The sequence below is a fragment of the Beta vulgaris genome, chromosome 5 (assembly GCF_026745355.1).
Source record: "Beta vulgaris subsp. vulgaris cultivar EL10 chromosome 5, EL10.2, whole genome shotgun sequence".
NCBI lineage: Eukaryota > Viridiplantae > Streptophyta > Magnoliopsida > Caryophyllales > Amaranthaceae > Beta > Beta vulgaris.
In genome coordinates, this window is record NC_079206.1 from 21,372,629 (window position 1) to 21,396,714 (window position 24,086).

The window sequence follows — 24,086 nt, forward strand, 5'->3', positions numbered from 1 at the left end:
AAGGTACACAATTCTTTGAATCTTGCAATTTATTTCAAATTAGTTGAAAAAACAATAGCAATTGTTATGTAGTCAACTAACAGAAAAAAAAGGAGATAATAACAATTAGTTGAAAAAGGCTTTTATACAATTAGACTTATATTAAACTCTTTATTTTCACATGAAATGAGAGAACAAGATAAAAGTAACAAATTTAGTTTTTTTTAAAAAATTCCAATATTAAAATTTCTGCTCATAACTTTTGCAAAACATCCATTTTCAGAAATAATTTTTGAAAAAAAGAAAATCAAACTTTTCGCCAACGACTTTTGCAAAAATCAATTTTCGGATAAAAAATTACATTAATTTCCTAAAACCATTTTCAGAAAAAAAAATAGATTATTTTGCGAAAACAAACAGTGAAATTAAGCACCAAGACAACTGTAAAATTCTGAAATGGAAAAAAAAGGGATTTTATACAATTTAACTTTAATTCATTTTCATGTTAAATCAGAAAACAAGATAAAAGTAACGATTTTTGTTATTTCAAAAAAATTCAAACTCTGACAGAAAATTTCAAATTTCATCTCTGATGAAAATTTAAATATAAGTTTGTGAAATCATAATCTAGATGTTAGGCAAGGGGAAAAAAAACCGAAATTGATTTATACTTTTCGGATTAAATTTTGGAATGATTGATTTATAATTTTCGGATTAAAACAAAAATTACATTAAGTTGCAAATTACCTTTCTTTGTTATAAAATCGACCCAAGAAAAAACTGAAGTTGGTTTGCTTCCTTTAAAAGTGGGTTTAAACAGCTGATGGATTTCTCATGAACTGTGTTCCTTCAGAAGTTTCTTTTTGATGAAATATATCTACTGCTGCGCATGCTTAATACTTGAAATGGTTGATTTTGTTATTGTATAATGCATAGTTTGATGAACTGGGTAGTGGGTTCCTTCAAAATATGGGTTGTAGATTTGTAGTGAGAGGAGAAAGAGAAATAATTGTTAGAAGAAGTAGTGGAATTATACAGTGAGAACTGAGAGGAGAGAAAGAATGAACTGGGTGGGGGGTTCCTGCAAAAAACGATGCTTTATGATGGTGAGATCCGTTAATTTTAGGATTAAAAAGATGAAAAGATGATTAGATCTTGATGAAGATGATAACAAAGAAAGGTTGATGATGATGATTAGATTTTGAGGGGATTAAAAACCAAGCTTGATGATGATGATAACGATGCTTGAAGATGGTGAGCGAGAAGAAAAGAAATAAGATGGAAGTGAGGGAGGAGGAGAGAGAAGGCCTGAAGGGGGTGGGGTTAGAAAGGGGCAGTAGAAGACACTAGAAGAGTAGAAGTAGATTAGTAGAAGTATAATAAACTTAATAATTTGCGCACGCATCGAGTTTTATCTAAATGAATAAGAATCAGATTGTGTGCATACATAAGGGAAGGGGGTAAAAAGGTTCTTATATTTCAAAAATCTCTAATTTTATATACTACTAACTTTTAATATCTCTATTATATGAGAACCTCATTATATAAACTTTAATTCTACTGTATATAAAATTAGTAGTATATAATAGTTAGTAGTACTTAATTCAAAAATTATACTGTACTTAATTCAATAATAATAATAATAATAATAATAATAATAATAATAATAATAATAATAATAATAATAATAATAATAATAATAATAACAATTAAGTTGAATTATTTTCCCCTCAAAATTAATAATAATAATAATAACACCAAAAATAAAATAAAAAATTATTAAAAAAATAATAAACAGTAAAATAAACTAGTAAAAATCATGTCTATAATTGTCATTTTACACATAAAATACTTACCCGCTTTTGTCAAACATGTAAGTGTTACCAAACACATTTCATAAAAACAGCAGTCAAATCCGCAGTCAAATTCACTGAATAAAAAAGTTAAAACTCTAACAGCAAACTGTAAACTCTAACAGCTAAACTCTAAACTCTGTTTGCCAGACAGGGTCTTTATAGAAGAGATGAGTATGCTTGGGAGCCACATATTTTTTGCTAAGTATAAAAGTGGGAGGCAATAAAGTAGTGTGGGTTAGGGATGAAAAAAAATCATCTTTACGTATGGTTAAATAAGATATAAGATATAATCGAGGTTTAGGGTGTGTTCTCTTCACCTGAAAAGTAGTTACAAATGTAATTCCATTACTTATAATTTATTACAGTTTTTTTAATACTATTTGTAAGTATTTTTAAAAATCTTATTCACAAAATGGAGGTGAACTTAGATACAAACTTTCATTTTCTGTTTGTTTACTACTTCATAATAGTTATGCCTAAAAATGTCATCGCACGGAAACAGTAATGGCCTCAAAACATATTTATAACTAGACTAGACTACGAATATTACATCTGATACGATATAGATTTTAGAATGGACGACTTCGAATTGAAAATTACTCAAGAACGTAGGATTAGATGGATGGAAAATAAAAGGCTACGAAGAAATTCAATGACCCCTGAACAAAGAGTTTCTGAAAATGCAAGAAGGCGAGCTAGACGAGAAGATGATAGTGTAACACCTCGGCACATTCAATTTGACTCACCCACCACTGAAAGACAACGTTAGACTGTGAATCAACGTGATGTACCTACCTCTTCAAATCCAAGGATGCCTATGGTAGACATCACTAATCACCAAAGTCATGTCACACATGATCATGGAAGACATAACCGTATGTATCTAAACTATACATAAACATTTGCCTAAAATTTCGTTATTTAATTAATTTATACGAGCTCTTATGCAGTGCAACTATTGTTTGACATTAATGCCAACAATTATTATGGGATTGCAACTGAAAGTAACATGACGACTCGACACTTTTGTGTTGGTGAAAGTAGCACTTCCAATGTCAATAACACGCCAGGAGCCGCAACTTATGGAATAAGGATTTGGAAGGTTGGGCGACGTGGATATCACAATTGTGCAAGGGATTACCAAGAGAGTAAGGGGGTTCCAATATTCACTCTACCTCCAATGACAACATGTCCACACTGTGAAGCACGACTTTTCAGTTGTGAATCATCAGAATTATGTTGCTTGAGCGGGAAGGTCAGATTACCTGAATTTAGAGGTGTCAATCTGGGTCACTGGGTGGGTTTGGGTTGACCCAACCTGGGTCGGAATGATTTGGGTCGGAATAATCTGGGTGAGAGTGTGCCATGGGTCGGAACTGGGTGGGTCGGGTGGACTTGGGTCGGGTTCAACTAGGTAACGGACTCTCGGAACTGGGTCGAAACTGGGTCGGCTGGAACTGGGTCGGCCGGTATCTGGGTTGGGTGAATTTGGGTCGGAATGGAATAAGGTAAAGTCGGCCCAAATCGGCTTTCGGAATAACTTGGGTCGGAATAAATCGGCTTGCGGAATAACTTGGGTCGGAAGAAATCGGCTTTCGGAATGACTTGGGTCGGAATAAATCGGCTTTCGGAATGACTTGAGTCGGAATAAATCGGTTTTCGGAATGACTTGGGTCGGAAGAAATCGGCTTTCGGAATGACTTGGGTCGGAATAAATTGGCTCTTGATAGGACTTGAGCGGCTAAACCTTAAACCGGCGGCGTATTGACTTTGTCGGAACAAATTGGCTCTCGGAATGACTTGGGTCGGAATATATCGTCTCTCGAAACAATGCGACATCGGGTGCGATTGGGTCGGCTTAAGACCTTAAGTTGGCTTTCAGAATAACTTAGATGAAGTTTGTTTGTTGTAGCCGTCTTTCGGGCAGGACTTGGACTTTTGGAGAGCCTAATGTTTACAATTGGAGAGTCACTAAAGTAATTGAACTCAAAATATTTACTTAAATTGAAACATGTTGTTATTGGAATGAGCGTATCAATAAATTCGATAAACTAATTCAAGATAATAATAGTACTCTACTTAAATTAATCATCTTCAAGTTGCATTCAATTTCGAACCGAAAAGCATCTGATTCAGTTGCAACAAATGTAGAACAATGTAACTCAATAGATTGGTTCAATATAACAATACTCCATTTAAGTTAATTGTCTCTAAATTGAATTCATATTGAAACTCAAAACAACTACTTTAACAGTATTGTAAGTTTAATTCAAGATAATATCAATACTCTACTTAAGTTAATCACTTTAAATTGAATTCATTCTGGAACCGAAAGTATATAATTCAGTTGCAACATATGTAGAACAGTGTAACTCAGTAGATTGGTTCAGCATAATAACAATGCTCCATTTAAGTTAATCGTCTCTAGGTTAAGAACAATGATTACAATAATAATAATAACAATAACAACAAAAACAATAACAAGAACAACAACAACAACAACAACAACAAGAACAACAACTACAACATAGTTTATTATAACACATAGGGAGGTTTGTTAAAGTACTGTATTATTTTGCATATTAACAAGATCTTAATTGACTAAATCTTATTTCTTATTAACAAGATTTTGGTAAAAAGCTTATAAGTGTCGATAAAAAAAACTATGGCTTAAACATCATTGATACAATAACACATCAATATAAGTATTCTGTTATACCATAGTTCACGTAACTAACTGCAATCAAAACATTAAATTGAGCAAGTAACAGTTATATAAGTAATATTTCAAGAACAAGAAGTATAGTTCATAAGTGATCAAAGATTAAAGGTGATGATGACTGATAATGATGAATTGGAGTCGATGATGATCAAAGTTGATAAACACAAATTATACGAGTATACCATGATCAAAGCCAATGTAAGCGAGTAATCACCAATCTACTGAGTTGGTCTTGTAAGCGAGTAATCACTAATGTCTAGTTTAATCTATTTAGTGACCAACTTAATCTACTTAGTGACCCACATAATCCATTCAATAATTACATTATTAAAACATGATTAAATATTATAACAATAGTAGGCCTATGATTTAGGATTATGACATGAACTAAGTTCATTTAAATTAATAATACTAATAACTAATTGAATTTTAAAGTTTCTAGTTTATATTAATTCCTATTAATAAGTCAATAGTACTAATTTTTAAAGTTAACAAAACCAATAATACTAGAATTATTAACTTAGAATTTGCAAATGAAAATAATATCAATTTAATCAAAATGACAAAATTAAACTAAAGCCATTGATTTGTGAGAATATCAAAATGGACAAAATCCAACCATTGATCAAAATAGCAATCCATGTGCTTGATCTAACTCAATGCTCATTGGTTAAATAGAATTAGTGATGGATCTCTCCTTGAATGAGCAAATCTCAATCCTCCATTAGAGAAAGACCAAATCTTAGCCCTTCATTTATCATTTACTCTTTTAAAAATTTAAAAACATTAAACCTAAATTCATAAGAGCAAATCTCAGCTCTTCAATCTTTTGATCCAACGGATGAAAACACCCTAGAAGACCAAGCCAATCTCTAGTTTTTAGCCCCCTCAAACCCTAATAACTTCTCCTCACACCTCTCCACTTATCCTCTCACTCTGAACGAATCCATCGGCAGCAAATCGAAAGTCTCTCTGTTTTCTAACTTGATTTTAACTTCATTTTTTTGCATTTGGTCGATTGAGTGCTCTAATTGGCAAACTTTTGTTTTTTTAGGTGGTGAAGAACTGAAGATGAAGGCTTGACAAGACGGTACTTCAAGATTCAAGAACGAGAACGACGCTTCAAGTTATGTATTTCCCACTTTCCCATATTTTTGTATGTGAATATTTGTCTACTTTTTTAGGATTTTAGTTTTAGAATTTTGAATATATATTATGTAATTTTCCGATTAAACTGATGCAACATGATTTTGCACTGGAGCTTCATAGGTTTTATTGTAGTATTGGTTAAAAGTAAGAATGAAAGAATTGATTATGGGAGAGAGATTAGTGGAGGGTCACTAATCATATGGGATATGGGAAAGGGTGTGAGAGCAAAAGAATTAGTCGGGGTCTTTGTGTAAGCATCGCATCAGTAAGAGAATTGCGAGAAGAAACTGGAGTTACATCTATTGATTTCATTGCTGAGGTCAGTTACCGAAAATGTATCATATTGTATCATGTTGGCATTATATTAGACAAAGTGGAAATTTCACTATCACCCTTTCTTTCATGGAGGTTTTCTCCAATTTCAGTTCATACTATCACAAATCAGTAATAGTGTTGAGGTTTTTATATACTAGTTTGGTATCATTGAATTCAATTGATGAAACATTTCTAATTTATACTTCCATTGTGATTTATTAGGTTTTTATATATTTAACTGAAGTTAGTGTATTTTTTACCACATAATAGTACTGTTTGTCCTACATTCAGTGAAATCATCTGTATTATACTACTCTGTTATATAATTATTATTGAATTCAGTTTATGATGAATTTCTCATCAATGTATGTCCTACATTAAGTGAAACCATCTGTATTATACTCTCTTGTACTTTTTGCTTTTGCTATTCCTATGAGGGTCCTCAGTGGTAGTCAGGGCTGGGGTTGTTGTACATTACCAAATGTTGAGGGAAGAACTTTAAACTTTACCCCAAACCTCACTGGAGTATCTTTAGCTCCCAAATTCTGCATAGTTATTGGCTTTCAGTGGTTAATTGTTAAATGTTTTAACTGATTTTCATTTTTATTATCTCAATATTAGTTATATCACTTTACAATTATACGAGCCTACATAATCAATTTGTTACTTTTGATATAGTGCTACTAACTTTTAGGATGCAGCTACAAAACCTAGCTTCTGATGAGTTGGAATGGCAAGATCTAAATCACCAAGTTGGATACTCTAGTTCCCTTGCAATACTGCAATAAGTAGGTTCCATAGTTGTGTTTTCAAAATTAATTTACTGTTTTAATAGTTTGAAGCTGTATGATTCACTGTATTATGATTTCTGATATAGTGCTATGAATAATACTTTCAGGACACATGTTTAATTTATACAGGTATCTGATTATAATTATTTATGTATTAGCTTCTAATGAGATGGAATGGTTCTCTATGTCACGAACTAGAATATATCCTATTTTGATCAATTTGTTGTTTATGATTTTGTGTATAAGAAACTATGAAATATATAATAGCTAGTTCTAACTATAATTATTTGAAATTATTTTGTAGTACTTTCTTGGGATTCCATGCACTTATTCGCAAGAGATGATTGACGAGCTAAAAGCTACGTGGGTGGCATTTTTAAACAACCAAACACAAGACAATGGAGATTGAAGACAATGATGGTTTCCTAGGTTATTTTTAACCGGTTTCCTAGGCTTTTTTGTAGTAGTGTTACTTGATCTCATATTAGTTGGACCATTTTGTTGATCAATATTTATGATCTCAACGAAGGAAATTTGTATCTTCTGGATTGATACACGTACCACTTGAGTACTGATTTTGTAAATTATTGAAACGAGTGAATATGTTATTTATATTCATGATTGTCATGAATTTTTTTTTATAAGAATGATATTTAATCATCATTGACTTGTTTCATTACTTAGCTTAATAAGAATACTAAATTATACAGGAATATATATTTTTATATGATACGCTGTTGTAATAGGCCTGGACATACATTTGAACTATTGTATTGCAACAATTCATTAGGCGTTGCATCAGGTGCAAATAAGCATTGCATTAGGCTAATGCAAAGTACTCCATTTGTCTCTGAAAAATTTGAACACTTGTTAGAAAACATATTTTAAGGTGATAAGGATTGGAATGGTTTTGGGTCGGGTTGTATTGAGTTGGAATGATTTTGGGCCGTTGGGTCGGGTGGTAACTGGCTCGGGTCACAATTGGGTCGGTGATAGCTGGGTTGGGTCATAACTGGGTCGGTGATAACTGGGTCGGCCGCTAATTGGGTTGGGTCACAACTGGGTTGGGTCACAACTGGGTTGGGTGATAACTGGGTGGGTTTAATTGGGTCATTGGCGGGTGAAGTTGGGTGCGGGTCATTTTGGGTCGGAAACAGGTTGGGTCTGGGTCATTGTTCACGGGTACAACTAGGCACGGGTCAACCTGGGTCGGCCCAATTCAGGTTGAGTTACCAATTTCACGGGTTAAACTGGGCACGGGTGGACACTGGGTCGGAATGGGTCGGCTTTCCAACCGACCACTCTCGACTCGGAACAGGTTGGGTCTGGGTCAGATGCGGGTTCACCCGTGGGTCGGCCCAGTTTTTGACACCTCTACCTGAATTCCCTTTGTCATCTGCTCTACTAGGCCTCTATTCTCATCAAGGAGAGGATGGGGAACATTTCAGATTGAACATTCGAAAGTATAATCATGTTTTCGCATTTACTTCAATGGGAGTCGTTATAGATGATGAATTAGCCAACACACGTCAAGGTGTGTACACATATCGTGCTCACGGTTCAATTTATCATCGTATTGGTGGTTAATTACCTTTGAACTCAAATGATCGTCCTAGATTCCTTCAAATGTACATATATGATACCGAGCATGAAAATGAGCATCGAATGGCAGAAAATGCAACGTTAAGAGTGGATATCATTGATAGGATAAAAAATATTTTGAACGAGAACAATCCTTTTGTTCGTACTCTCCGACATCTTGCTCAATGAGATGACATACAAGAATGCAAGTTTGTCATAAAAGATCAACCTCCTAACCAACATAATTATTCAATGCCTTCAGCCTCTCAAGTTGCAGCAGTTGTTGTCGGAGGTGATGATATTACCAACCTAAAAGAAAGGGATGTCATGGTAGAGTCCGTCACTGGACGACTCATGTCTATCAAAGAGACTGCAGGCTATTACGATCCACTACAATATCCTCTATTATTTCCTTACGGCTCTTACGGTTGGGATTTAAACACCAGATCTATAAATGGCAAGAAGATAACATGCCGAGAATTTTATTCGTATATGTTTCAGGTACATACAATATCACAACCATTCTCCATCCTCAATGTTAATCATTATGATTATTCTAACTGCTTCACCAATTTATACTTGAAATAGATGAGAGAATGTTATGATTCTATAGTCTTAAGAGCTGGCCGCTTAACTCAACAATTTGCTGTGGACAACTGTGTAAAGATGCAAGCATCCAATTTGAGATGGGTTGCACTCAACCAAGACACAATTCGTGCAGATTTGTACAAGGGACTAGAGGATTCATACAATACTGGAGAACACAATACAGGTATGATTTCACATAATATCGATAATGATTTACTTTAATATACACATCTATATTATTTGAATCTTATTTTATGCACTTTCTACCTACATGTAAAAAATGTTGGACGAAGAACTATACTTCCATCATCAATCTGTTGGGAGTCCGCGAAATATGAATCAACGATACCAAGATACAATGGCCTTGGTGCACAAATTTGGCAAGCCAGACATATTCCTTACTATGACGTGCAATCTGTCGTGGTCAGAAATAGTAGCAGAATTACTACCTGGCTATCAACCTCATGATCGTCCAGACTTGCTAACAAGGGTATTTCATGCCAGGATCGAGGAGTTAAAAAAGGATGTGTTAGAAAGGAATGTTCTCGGGAAGGTAGTTGCTTATGTATATGTGATTGAATTCCAAAAACGAGGGCTTCCACATGTTCATATGTTACTAATTCTTGACCAAAGTGACAAGCTTGCCACTCCTGATGATTATGATAAAATAGTGAGAGCAGAAATTCCTGACCAACAACAAGAATCAGAGCTCCATAAAAGGATTCTTAAACACATGATTCACAACCCATGTGGTGTCCAGAATCCACATTCACCATGCATGAAACAAGGGAGTTGTAAGAAGGGGTTTCCTAAGTAATTCTCTAATTGTACAAAGCAAGGAAATGACTCATATCCCATCTACCGTCGGCGTCAAGATGCTCCACCTGTACCATTACGTGAGAATTCACGAGTAACTGTAGATAATCGTTGGGTAGTGCCTTATAACCCGTGGTTGTTGAATAAGTATGATTGTCACATTAATGTAGAGATATACATCAACATTATGTGTGTCAAATATTTATACAAATACATCCATAAGGGTTCTGATAGAGTTTCAATGGAATTTCATAATGGGGATGAGATTGCACAGTTTATTGATGCAAGATGGATTTGTTCACCTGAAGCTATGTGGAAATTTTACAAATTTCCAATGACTCGGATGAACCCGTCGGTAGACCGTCTGCAAGTTCACTTGCCCAACATGCACCAAGTTAGATTCGAAGGAAACCAACCTAAAGAAAGCGTTTTGGCTGACCCAAGGAGCTCAAAAATAATGTTGACTGAGTTTTTCAGGATGAATTCAGTAGATCCTGAAGCCAGAGATTACCTATATAGAGAGTTTCCAGAAAAATATATATGGATTAATTCCACGCGAGAGTGGTGCCGAAGGAAAACCATGCAGAGAGTAATTAGTCGATTGTATGTAGCTTCACCTCTGGATGTTGAAAGGTTTTACCTAAGAATGTTACTAAACCATGTCAAAGGGCCCCAATCATATGATCATTTAAGGACTGTCAATAGGATACCCCACCCTACCTTTAGAGCTGCAGTTGAGTCCTTAGATCTTATTGAGAATGATGAAAGCATATGTCAATGTCTTACATAAGCATGTCAGGTAAGAATGTCGTCGGCACTGAGACGATTATTTGCAACTATCTTAATATATTGTCAACCATCTGGGTTACGTGCATTGTGGTTTGAGTTCTTCCCACACTTGGTCGAGGATTACCCGTCTTCGACAAGAAAACAACAATGAAATTCTAACTTACAAGATTCTTAAAGACTTGGATCGCTTATTACGACCGCTCAGGAAGACAATATCAGACTACAATGAATTGCCAAGTTTACCAGAATCTATTGAAAATATTGACGAGTTATCTGAAGTATGGAGGAGTATTTCTCAGTGCAGTTCCTACTGAGGATACCGAGTGCATAGGTAAGTTGAATGCGATCAACGACATGCATATGACACAGTGATGAATGCTATCACTTTAAAAAATGGTGGTGCTTTCTTTGTTGATGGTCCCGGTGGTACTGGAAAAACATATCTTATCGAGCTATATTAGCTACTATAAAAGGTAGAGGTGAGATAGCTATCCCAACAGCAACTTCTGGAATTGCTGCCCATTGTTGCACCAAGGAGAACTTCACACTCAACTTTTCAACTACCATTAAAACCAGTAAGCTCATCGTCATGCACCTTTACAAAGGGTTCAAAAACCGGCATTCTTTTAAAACATTCTTCAGTTATTATATGGGATGAGGCACCAATGACACATAGGTATCAGTTTGAAGCAGTTGATCGTTCACTTAAGGATTTAATGGGAAATGACTTGCCATTTGGGGGAAAAATAATTGTGTTTGTGGGGATTTCAGGCAAGTTCTACCTGTTGTGAGAAATGGAACAAGAGCTCAAATGATTGATGCTCCTTGATAAGGTCTCCACTATGGAACCATATTTCGGTTCTGCAATTGAGAGAAAACATGAGATCTAGACATGACAATGGATTCGCTAATTTCTTACTCTCTATTGGAAATGGCGATGAACCTACCATTTCAGATGATATGATAAAATTGCCGAGTAACATGGTTATCCCTACTGTTGCTGATACCTCGATTGATGGGTTGATTGATCAAATTTTCCCCAATCTAAATGAACACATCGGTGATGGAAATTTTATGGTTGAAAGAGCAATCATCACTCCATTGAACGAAAATGCTGATAGAATCAATGACAAGGTTATCGAACGATTTCTCGGGAAGGACGAACATACTACTCATTTGATTCAGTGCCTGATGATACAAGAAACCTGTATCACAAGAGTTCCTAAATTCAATTGTCCCGTCAGGACTGCCTCCGCATGTGCTCAAACTGAAACCTGGCGTTCCTCTAATGCTACTCAGGAATATAGATCCTAAAAATGGTCTTTGTACGTAATGGAACGCGACTACTTTGCCATTCGCTAAAGGATCATTTCATCGATGCTGAGATTTTAACTGGACATGCAAGGGGAAACAGGGTCTTTTTGCCAAGAATTCCGTTGAAAACTGCTGAAGATATTAGGTTACCTTTTGAGATGGTCAGAAAGCAATTCCCGTAAAGTTGAGTTTTGGTTTAACTATAAACAAGTCTCAAGGGCAAACCATCCCACTGTTGGGATATATCTTCCTGATCATGTATTTAGCCATGGCAGTTGTATGTTGCACTTTCGCGTGGAATTTCCGAGAAACGACAAAGATTGTTGTCGTCAATGGAAAGATTAGAGGAAAGGAAGGAGTGTTCACAAAAATTATTGTGTACAAGGAAGTTTTGTTACTTTCTACATAGTGTATCTTACATTTAGTATCATATTTCTATGAAATTTAATAAATGTTATGAATTATACTTTGTGATAGTATGTAGTTTATACATGGTTTTAATGCACCCGATGTTTTAGATTTAACAGTATCAATTGAAAGTGATGTTTTGTATATTTGCATGTAATTGTGGTAATTGTTAGGATGGAATATCATTGTACACCCTTTGCTCATTTGTTTCCTTGCGGAGTATGTAAATATGATGTGCGAGCACGATTGGTTCATAATTTTGACATCTTCACCTTCACACATCGTGGAGCTTGCAAACAAGTTTGGAAAATGCTTTTTGTGGATAGTGAGGTAAATTATAAATAACTCTTATATATTATAAATTTCTTTCCATTATTACACCCATAATAATTATTATCATTATTGCTTTATAGGGTGATGGCATACAGTGTACTGTATTGTCCCCTCATATTGAGAGATTTCTTGGGAGATTTCAAGAGGCTACATCTATGTGCTCCAATCTGTACAGATAGTGCCTCTGATACACAAATGACATTGTTCAGACGATTCCAGACAGATGTTATTGACTGATGCATCTTATGTCATTCTTGAATAAGATGACCTTGCAATGCCCACTTTTTTTTGCAAGAGAGTGCTTATCTCATATATGGGTCATGTTGATTGCAGTGACAAATTATTCGGTAAGTCTATTTATTTCCAACCATATACATGTTGTCACTACGAAAACACATATTTAATGCATGGTGAACGTTTCTCAGATGTCGTTGGAATACTCCTTGATGTATCACCGATTCAACCGGTTGGAAACAACTCTTTAAAAGAGATGTTGCAATAATGGATAACACGTACGTGCACATTCATTATTTAATGTCACAATTTAATATTATAGTGCATTGATTTTTTTAACTTTATTCTCTCTAGGTGAATCATTATCAAATTAACTGTTTGGAATGATTATGTTCATGTCTTCGAGATGGACCATTTTATATGGGAAACAACATTCAATTGTTGTGCATGTGGGCTTCATCTGAAAAATTACCACGGTATGAATAACATCCCTTTTCATACAACAAAGATATTGCTTTTAAATTTTTATATGTATATGGTGACCAAGATTAATTTTTGGGAATCATTTAGTGAACGGGGTATATCTTACGACCGGCGATTACAGCAGAATATACTTAAATACAGAGAACAAATTACCAGTTTATTATCTGCATGGTATGCAACATTCAGTTTGACACCAATCAACTAATCAAAAAAATTTATACGCACCATTATTATGTATAGCAAATTGATTCTCACATACTGTCGATTCAGGTATGACACCGAGAAACGGCACAGAAACGGGTTGTGGCTTTCCGCTCATGTCCATTTGCAATGCATTCATCAATTGCAATTTATAATGCCATTCGTACTCGGACATCTAAATTACCTACTATAAAGAGTGTAAATAACTATAAACCTTTTCAATTTGTATATTAGTGGAATTATCAATACAAAACAAAATAACGAATATTTGTTTTTTCTATGATAGGTTCATTATTATCGATTAGTCGCTCATGTGAGGCGTATTGAGTCATAACCTGATGAGATTATTTGCGAAGCATGTAATCGTTGCATAAGAAAAATTTTCATCACCCAAACGGTCTATAAATGTGTACGGTGCAATCTAACAAATGCTGCAACTATTCCAGTATAAACTTTATAACATTAATCTACATATATTACAAATATTCACAAATGTTTATTAATTGTGTTTTCCCATTGACAGATTAATGCTTCGACTCATTATTTCTGACAAGAGTGGTAGAATGGGAGTAACATTGATGAATGACCTAACTCAACACATGTTACGGTGTACTCCGACTGGAATCAAATCACTACTTCAACAGGTTTGTCAAGTATTCTAAACTTTTTTTACTTATCGTTTTACAACTAAAAACTAATATCTCTATTAATTGCAGCCTAATGGAAGAGCAGCAGTTTTCAACAAAGTTATGTAAGTTTTCGGTTTCAAAGAATACTCATGGTTTTTACATCCACCAAGTAACACCATGGAGATTAATCAGTTCCACACCGTTGATTACCTATTTGAAGTTGACTGGGCTGATGAGTGTGCGTGGATTTTCAAGAAAATTAGTTAATGTCAACAAAAAAGTAGTTACAAATGCAATTTCATTACTTATACTTATTTATTAAAGTGTTTTTAAATACTATTTGATTGTATTTCAAAGAATCTTATTCACAAAATGGAGGTGACCTTAAATACTAAATTGCATTTGCTTTTTGTTTAATACTTAGTAATAATTAGGCCTAAAAATGTCATCGCACGCATCGCGTGCATAAAAGCTAGTAAAGAATAAAGCCCAGCAAGATCTGAAGTGTGAATACAAAGTTGAATTTTCGCGAAAAACGAAATTCAACAAAACTAATAAAAGTTGAAAAAACAAAATCAACAAAGCAATCAGCCATAACCTATACAAAATTAAAAAATTTAAATACGAAATTAAAAACTTAAATATTCAGATCTAACATACAAAAAACGAAATTAAAAAAATGAACCGAAAAAAAAAATCAGATCTAACATACAAGAATGAAATTGCACTAAATATATTTAAAAAAAACCTAAATTGCCAAAATCAGAGCGAACTTCGTTCTTTCTTCAAATCTCGTTCTTCAATACCTGTTAGCAGTAGTGAAAACATTAGTAAGAAAATTCGAAGGGCTCGTTGGGGGAAAAACGATGAAAAATCGCCATTGTTGGTGAAGAAGCAGATGGTTCGATTTGAAGAAGCGGATGAAAATAGTGTTGTCGTTGTTGGTGAAAAAGCAGATGGTTCGATTTCAAGAAGCAGATGAAAATGGTGTTGTCGTTGTTGGTGAAGAATCAGATGTTTTTTGAAGAAGCAGGTGAAAATGGTGTTGTCGTTGTTGGTGAAGAAGCATATGGTTCGATTTGAAGATGCAGATGCAAATGGTGTTGTCGTTGTTGGTGAAGATGCATATGGTTCGATTTGAAGAAGCAGATGAAAATGGTGTTGTCGTTGTTGGTGAAGAAGCAAATGGTTCGATTTGAAGAAGCAGATGAAACGGCTTATTACGGTTGAGTGAGGGAGAGGGAGAGGGAGACAGAGAGAGATGATGATAATGAAACGGCTGAGAGGAATTAGGGTTGAGTGAGGGAGAGGGAGAGGGGGAGAGAGAGAGAGAGAGGAGATGAGTGACGCGGCTGAAATCTGGGCGAATATCTATCAAATTGAAATATGGGCGCTAGGGTTGTTGAAATAAAAAGAAATTGGGCCTCGTGGCCTTGGTATCTGCGTCGCACGTTGAGTGACGTGCGACGCAAATTGGGCTCGGTATCTGCGTCGCATGTTGAATAAGGTGCGACGCAAATTGGTCTTTTACAACTCCGTATTCACTTCATCAAATCCACTATTAAGTTCTTGGAGTAACAAATCAATCATTCCAATAAAAACTTCAAGTCAATAATGATGAAGGTATGTGGCTTCTTGAAGAAAACGCTTAGATCTTCCTTAAGGGATATAATGGGCCTCCATAACCGAAACAATAATGTTATTTTTCATGCAAAATGAGGTGACCTTATTCAAGTGAGTCTCTGATAAGTCATTTTTATTTATAGTTTTTAGGTGCATTTAGGTTGCATTTTAGAGAATTTAGTTTCATATTTAGCTTCATTATTGCATCATATTCTTAAGTTATGTTATTCTACTCCTATTTGGTATGTTTTCTTGTTTTTGATGAATTTCAGGCCATGAGAACATATTTGGAGTATGATTAGATATGCTTGTGGATTAGGAGCACTTGGAAAGAATCTACAATAAATAAGGATCATATGGTTATGTCATACTACGAGTTTGAGTAAAAACGAAGTGGAAAATCATTAGAAAAAATGTGAAAAAGGAGTCACGTCTACTCTTCTGATCATAACTTTTGATGTACTTCTTAGAAATGAATGATTCCAGCTGATTTGGAAACTAAACTTGAAGAGATTTCCTACAATAGGTTATGTCTTTGGAAGATTGCAATGTTTCTGCTAGAATCAGCCACGTGTACGCGCGGATCATTAATCCGCCTATTTAATGAATTCAAGACTTTTCCTTATCTTGTAAATTACTTTCCTAGATTTTAGGTTATTGAATATTTTTTAGATTAGGAATATCTCTTCTCTCTCTCCTCGCTACACACATTATTTTGTATTCTAGGTTTTAGTTTAGTTTTCTCCTCTCTTTTTCTCTAGTTTTTAGTTGTACATCCTGGTTTTTATTGTTCTTCATTAATTCATGAGTTTCATTAGTTCCTTTCCTTGATTTCTTTGATTATGCTTTTCTTTGTAGACTTAGATTTCATTGTTTATTTCATGATAGAGTAGTTTTATTTATAGGGTTTGGGAATCCATGTTTATATGGTATGATTATTGATTGATATTTATTCATGGTTGGATTAGTTACTTATTTCTCTAATTGATTAGTGTTTTTATTGTTAAACTTGCAATGTGATCAATCGCCCAATTAAATATTGCTAATACTGAGTCATAGATCAAGAAATAGTACTCTTGAGGGGTTTACCTACAATTAGCAAATCTGATTATGTTGAGCGACCGTACTAGCATATGTTGATTTGAGAGTGTTAAGATCCGACCATAGGATTAACCTGTGCTCTAGATATCTGATTAATTGAACTAATAATGATATTTAGATAGATTATAGTTATAAACATGGTGAACCATTACCCTAAATCCTTTTTCGTTTGATTTTCGTAGTTTGATTAGTTTAGAACTTTAATTCAAATAGTTGGGATCTTGTTTAGTTTCTCTATACCATAGAAACTAGATTAATACGACCATCTCTCTGTGGATTCAAATTTGGGCGTCGTTGCCGGTGAGACGGTATAGTTCTATTTAGTTTTTATTGTTGGTGAGACTAAATTGTATATTTTTTTTCCCTTTTGTGAATATTTATTTTTTTAAAAGAATTTTTTTTTTGTATCATGGAGTCATGCTATTTTGATGATGGAGATAATTCTTTTGCTAGGTAACATAGTAATAATTCCTAGGATTCTCATGTTTACAGTTTTGATTCATCATATCAAAATTTTCTCAATTTTTGCATGAGTTCTCCTGAATTACCTCATATGTTTTGTGAACCCCATGTGCATGTTAGTAATTCTAGGAATTACTATCATAGGTTTGGTGATTTTATTGGTCCTAATCATGGAAATGAATTGTGGGGTATGTGCCTAGTGGTTTACGAAGGGTTGAATGAAGAGACTAGGATGATGGTAGAATCAATTTCTAATGGGGGATTTCTATTCCAATCACCTGATTATTGTTGGGATTTACTTGTGTGGTTGGCTAGGGACACTTATGAGTGGGAGATGTCTTCATCTGCTCTTTCACCCCAAACTTTCATGAAACCACCCCCTTATTGTTCTAATTGTCAGTCTACTTCTCATGATTTTTCTTCGTGTGATGTGACATCAGTAAATGGTTTTGACCCTCTTCCCAATTTGAACCCCAACCCATTTGTTTTTTATGATAATGAGGGGTGGATAATAAATGAGAGCTATTGGGATAATGAAAACATTGAAAGAACGACTAATGTGATGGTGTTTTGCAGGAGCAAGAAGCCATAGTTCAAATTTCCTCTTTGGAGAAAAGTCAAGTTGAGCGTGAGGTGATTTATGAGTCTTTATCAGTACCACATACTGTTTTTGAGTCTCGTGTTCCATTCTCTCAAAACTTGATCATCTTCCCTCTTCCCCTATATTATATCCTCCATCTTTCTTTTTTTTTTCTCCCCTTTTGAATGACACTTATGATCATGTAACTAATGTAAACTTAATTAATTTCTTTTCATTCTTTTGAGTCATGTAAAAAGACTAGCGTTTTTTCTTATTCTTCTTCTTGTAAATATAATTTTTCCTTTGCTTTTTCTTTTCGTAGTTTTCATAGATTTTTAGGACTAATTTTTTCCATTTTTCCTTTCCATTCTTATACAACATGCTCTTGAGATGTTTGCAGGAACATATGATAAACTTCTTAGAGCATTGAAATATTATGAGTAGTCTACTAATCTTATATGGTCATGCAAGACCTTAAATTTGCGCTTCTCGAAAGGCAACTCGAGTCTTGACTTAATTTCTCTTTTCTTTACTTTTTTGTTTTGATTTTTGACTTTGTTTCTTCCTTTTTTTTAGTGTTATTACCCACTTTGATGTGTTTTTTTGTGTTTGTTGTAGGTGGAACGAGTTTAAAAAAGACAAAAAAAAAAAGAATTTGGCGAAGTATCTGGTCTCCCGGTCGACCGGGTAGAAAAACCCCACCGGGCGCGCAAGCAAATTTTGAAGATTTTCAAAATTTTGCCTAACTGTTTCTTGCCCGGTTGACCGGGCTAAATGGCCTAACTGGGCTATTTTTTCTCTTGACCGGGCGAGGGAGAATTTTTAAAACCTTTGCTCCAGTGACCTTCTCTTTCCTTCGTTCCCTTGTCCCATTCTTTGCTCACCACCAGATCACAGCTATGTTCGCTGGCGCATCCCACCACATCACCGGATTCCATTTGTCTCACCCAGCAGTGCACTAACGCACCACCCCGACCTTCTACCAGCACCACACCATTTCTCCTCTGCCTCGCTAATGAGCCGGTCCTTACGCTCCCTCACCTCCCACCAGCAAACTTCTTCTGTGCGCATCACAAACAATGTTACCTTTCCCGTTCACCGGCGCCGCCTACCATCACCATCGGCACCGAACTCCTTCGTCGGCGCCTATAACTTTTGATTTACTTCTTAAAATTGAATGATTTCAGCAAATTTTGAAATCTAGACTTGAAGACATTTCCAAAGATAGGTGGCACGCCTCGAGGAGACTTCTAGTCAAGGAGTTATGCCTTTCGGAAGATTGCACTATTTCTGCTGGAATCTGCCACGCGTACGCGCGGATCGTTAATCCTCCTATTTAATGATATATTCAAAGACTTTCCTTATCTTATAAATTACTTTCCTAGTCATATTAGGTTATTGAATATTATATAGATTAGGAATATCTCTTCTCTCTCTCCTCGCTACACACGTTATTTGTATTCTAGTTTTTAGTTTAGTTTTCTCCTCTTTTTCTGTCTAGTTTTTAGTTGTAAACCCTAGTTTTTATTCTTCTTCATTAATTCATGAGTTTCATTAGTTCTTTTCCTTGATTTCTTTGATTTTGCTTTTCTTTGTAAACTTAGATTTCATTATTTATTTCATGATTTTTTAGTTTTTATTTCTAGGATTTGGAAATCCATGTTTATAAGATATGATTATTGATTGATATTTATTCATACTTTGATTAGTTACTTATTTCTCTAATTGATTAGTGTTTTTATTATTAATCTCGTAATCTGACTAATTATCTGATTAAATATTACTAATATTGAGTCATAGATTGAGAGATAGTAGTCTTTAAAGGCTTACCTATAATTAGCAAATATGATTATATTGAGTGACCGTACTAGCATATGTTGATTTGAGAGCGTTAAGACCCGGCCGTAGGAATAACATGTACTCTAGATATCTAAATAATTGAATTATTAATGATATTTTGATAGATTATAGTTATAAACATGGTGAACCATTACCCTAGAGCCTTTTTAGTTTGATTTTCATAGTTTGATTAGTTTAGAACTTTAATTCAAATATTTGTGATCTTGTTTAGTTTCTCTATACCATATAAACTAGATTAAAACGACCATATCCCTATGGATTCAACCCTACTTACCCTACTATATTGTTAGAAGGTTTTACACGAATTATTTTTGACAATAGTACAATAACCTATCAGTCTCTCATCCACAATCTCTCATTCTTTGCAATGCTCGTTTAGTTATAATAGCAAGTCTCATGGCAGTAACAATATTTTTGATCTTTTCTTTGCAAAGCAAGACATGAATCATTAGTGTACACAAATATTGTCTTCATTAATAGTTCCATAATAACAAAAGCAAATGACTTTAATGAGTACACAATACTTGGGATTTTGCCTTATCATTCGCATTGGCGTCATTCTTCCTAATTATCACAAGTACCTTAACAATTGTAGGAAACAAGTTGATACTATTTAGAAATGTTTTGTAATGTGAACCCCAACGAGTTTCACCGGCCTTTTCAAACCAAGTTATTAATTTAACCCTGGCCTGTTACAAGTTTACCCATCTCAAGGCTTCATCAAGTTTTCGAGCTTGAATTTTTCGAATCATTTCTCCTCTTTTACAAGAAACTCCAACAATATTCAACAAAAGTGTAACAAAAAGCCAAGCACACTCATTATCTTTGTTAGGAACGGTAACAAGAGTTAGTTGGAGTTGATGAGCAAAACAATGAACATAGTAAGCACTTGGAGTATCATCCTCAATCAAAGTTTTAAGGCCATTGATTTCACCCTTCATGTTACTAGCCTCGTTACACCCTTGTCCTCGAATCTTAGACGGACTCAATAAATGTTCAACAAGTAAAATCACAGTTGCACCTTTAGGAGACAAAGCGGTTATATCATTAACATGAACAAGTTTAAGAAATCGCTCTACAACTTTCCTCGTTTCCCTTGAACATAATGCAAATAGAGAGCTAATTGTTGCTTTTGAGAGACACCACTTAATCATCGACTAATATAGCAACCACTAATGGTCCCTTTTTGAATCGTGGGAGCCGTTAATTGACGATTGTCAGGAACATTTTCAAAAGTGACCTTTGAGACATCTTCATATGTGCCTTTAGTCATTTTAAAAGATCAATGAAATTTCCCTTATTAAGAGATTCATCATTTTCTCTATGCCCATGAAATGTCAACCCTTGTCGTAATAGAAAACGCAAACAAGAAATTGAAGCTTTCAAACGTAGTCCATACTCACTCTGAATCACATCATTCACATTATCAATAGTATCAACAATTGATTTTTTTTTCCCATCTCTGAAGTTCACATATTTCTCATATAAGCTAGAGTGTGTGCACTTTTAGTTCCACGTATCAACATGCTTCTTAAACCTATCCGATTTATTCCATGACCTAAATCCTCCATTAACAAATGCATCTCCCCCAAACAAAATGTCGCATCTTTCTTATTACTATATTCAAGCCAATCCTATTTTTCAAACCAATAAATACTTCGACGTGGACCTCCAATGTCTCTTATGGGAAAGTTATGAATCTTTAATTTGATTAAGAAGATCTTTTAAGGCCTTTTTTGGTTGTATATAGGAAGTCATACTTCCTAGGAAGTTATTTTTTCCATTTATTTGAAATTCCTAAGAAGTGTAAAATTGTGTTTGGTTGATAATGGGAAATAGAACTTCCTATGGGAAGTACTTACCTAGGGGGACCTAGGTAAGTAACTTCCTCCATTTTGGAGGAAGTAGAATTTCCTAGGAACTGCAAATTCTCATGGTTTTGTCAACCAAACAACTTCATATACTTCTACTTCCTAGAGATTTGTACTTCCCATGATTTATTTCGTCAACCAAACAAGGCCTAAGAATATACTATCTCCTAATTGAATTTCTGATTTGCCGAATAATCTATTGTGTTTATTCTTTTTCTGGGATCATGAGAAAGAAGCTCAGCATCATAAACTAATTCTTCCTCCTCTAAGGGTGTACTACTAGTACATGAACCACCCAAATACATATCATTTTCTTGAATTTGAGGGAATTTATGAGCAGGAGACACACTAGACTCACTAGCATTAGGAGAAGGAATGTCACTATCTACTAATAAAGTAGATAAAGTTCCTTGAGATTTCATTTTCTTGAACATAAATCGTCAATCGGGTTATTGTTTCTCCTTTGATCTATTAATAATCAAAAATCAATCTATATTATAAATCAATTAATTCAAACTAATTCATAAACACGTTACAATTCACCAAATTCCTATATACTAGTATTACTGTATTAATTACTATGATACTCCCTCCGTTTCCTAAAGATCTTCTCTCTTTCCGTTTAAGGGTGTTTCCAAAAGATCTTTCCTCTTTTGCTTTATTCCTTATTTGGCAAAATAAATTTCCCTATTTACCCTCTCATGTCACTATCATATGGTCCACCATTACATTATCAATTCAATTTTACTCCCTTTCTCTCTCCTACTTTAACCCCTTTTTATTTGTTTATTTATATTAACCCCTTTTTCTCTCCTACTTTACTCACACCATAACCCACACAACTTGATTTTCCTTGGTATCTGTAGGAACAGTAAGTGGGAAGATCTTTAGGAAACGGAGGGAGTATGACGGTTCAAAACGATCAAACCCAATTCATAAATTAACAATTAAAAGCAAAATAGAGTAAAATACTTCAAAATACATCAACATGATTATACTCCCTCCGTCCCATAATATAAGTCATGTTTCCTTATGAGGTGTCCCAAAATAAAGTCTTATTTCTATTTTCAATCAATAATATGCCCAAAATACCCTCATGAAAATAATTTATTCTCAAAATGTCCTCATAATTTCAGCTTCCAATGCACTATAATTAATGATAAAATAGAATTTTCTACCCCCTTAAACTCCTCTACACATTAAATCATGCAACATTAATGTTCAGTTTTATTTTTTGTTACAAAGATATAATAATGTAAGTGTTTCATAATAAAAATGAATATTTTTTATCCAAAATAAAACAAGATTCCACTTTACCTAAATTCCCGTGTAAAAATAAAATCAGGATTTATATTATGGGAGGGGGAGTAGTTGACAAACAAGATACAAAGATTAAAGCTGTAGAAATCAGTTTTCGACAAAGATTAAAGTTATACATAATGAATGTTAATCCATCAACAAATGACAACTATTTCATAGCAACTAAGTACCAACATTCAACAATATCACACAAATTTCAAAATTACAATCAAAACAAGGAAAATCAAAATACATGTTTTCCCACTTTTTAAAAAAGTAGATGAACTAACCAGAATCCACTAGCGGCAATTCCGGCAGCCTGTTAATCTTCTGTTTCCAGGCAGCAGTAGCAGCAGCGGCGTGAGGGTGAGGTAGAATTGAGAAAGTGAACAGAGAAAAGTGAGAAAGTGAGTCACGCACTCACGCTTTCTTCTCTTCAAATTATTGGTTTTTTATGTTACTTTCCGATTAAAAAATTATTTAAATTATGACAAAAGAAAAAGTTGCAAAATTAAAAAGTAATAAATATTAACTCAGATTTTTCCTTTTGACAAACCCCACACTAACATTATTCCCTCCAATCTTTATTAGCTTACTCCTATTTCTTTTTGAGATGTCCCTTATTTGTGTTACTTTTTTTTATATATATTTTTGAAAAGTGACCACTAACTTTTTATTACACATTCATTCAATTTTAATATAAAATAATAGTTTCCCTTTCTTTCTATTACCCAAAATATTATTTCTCCTAAAACTCTGTTGAAAAAACAAAGGGTAAACTAATAAAGACCGAAGGAAGTACATGAGACTCATGCGGTCAGTCACACAAACACCAAACGGTCACTTAAAGTTATTTCTATTTTTATTTTGTAAAATCAATTTAAAATTATTTACTTTTTGATAAAAATATTATTTAAATTACGACCAAAAAAAAGTTGCAGAAGTAAGAAGTAATAAATGAAAACTTAGATTTTTCGTTTTGACAAACTTTGAGAGTCTTGAGCAAAGACTATGCAATAATGCTGAAAGAAAAAGATGGGAGTCTTGGAGTGAGTTTGATAATCAAAGAATCCATCCAAAACTATGACACGTAAGGAGTGAA

At 34.3% G+C, this 24,086-nt stretch overlaps 2 protein-coding genes and 1 long non-coding RNA gene across 3 annotated transcripts; 2 read left to right on the forward strand and 1 right to left on the reverse strand.

Moving 5' to 3' along the window:
• The first annotated feature begins 8,645 nt into the window (after positions 1-8,645).
• LOC125497836 (uncharacterized) lies at positions 8,646-9,798 on the forward strand. Its single transcript, XM_048645535.1, has 3 exons — positions 8,646-8,894; positions 8,982-9,165; positions 9,275-9,798. Exons 1-3 carry the CDS (start codon positions 8,646-8,648, stop codon positions 9,796-9,798), a joined length of 957 nt encoding a protein of 318 aa, XP_048501492.1.
• Positions 9,799-10,038: 240 nt separating this feature from the next.
• Positions 10,039-10,587, forward strand: LOC125497835 (uncharacterized). Its single transcript, XM_048645534.1, has one exon. It carries the CDS (start codon positions 10,039-10,041, stop codon positions 10,585-10,587), a length of 549 nt encoding a protein of 182 aa, XP_048501491.1.
• A 4,202-nt stretch (positions 10,588-14,789) lies between these two features.
• Positions 14,790-23,445, reverse strand: LOC125497540 (uncharacterized). Its single transcript, XR_007274440.2, has 2 exons — positions 23,275-23,445; positions 14,790-20,835 (listed from the first exon to the last, which is right to left on the reverse strand). It is a non-coding gene; the product is annotated as an uncharacterized LOC125497540 (long non-coding RNA).
• Between the last annotated feature and the right edge of the window lie 641 nt (positions 23,446-24,086).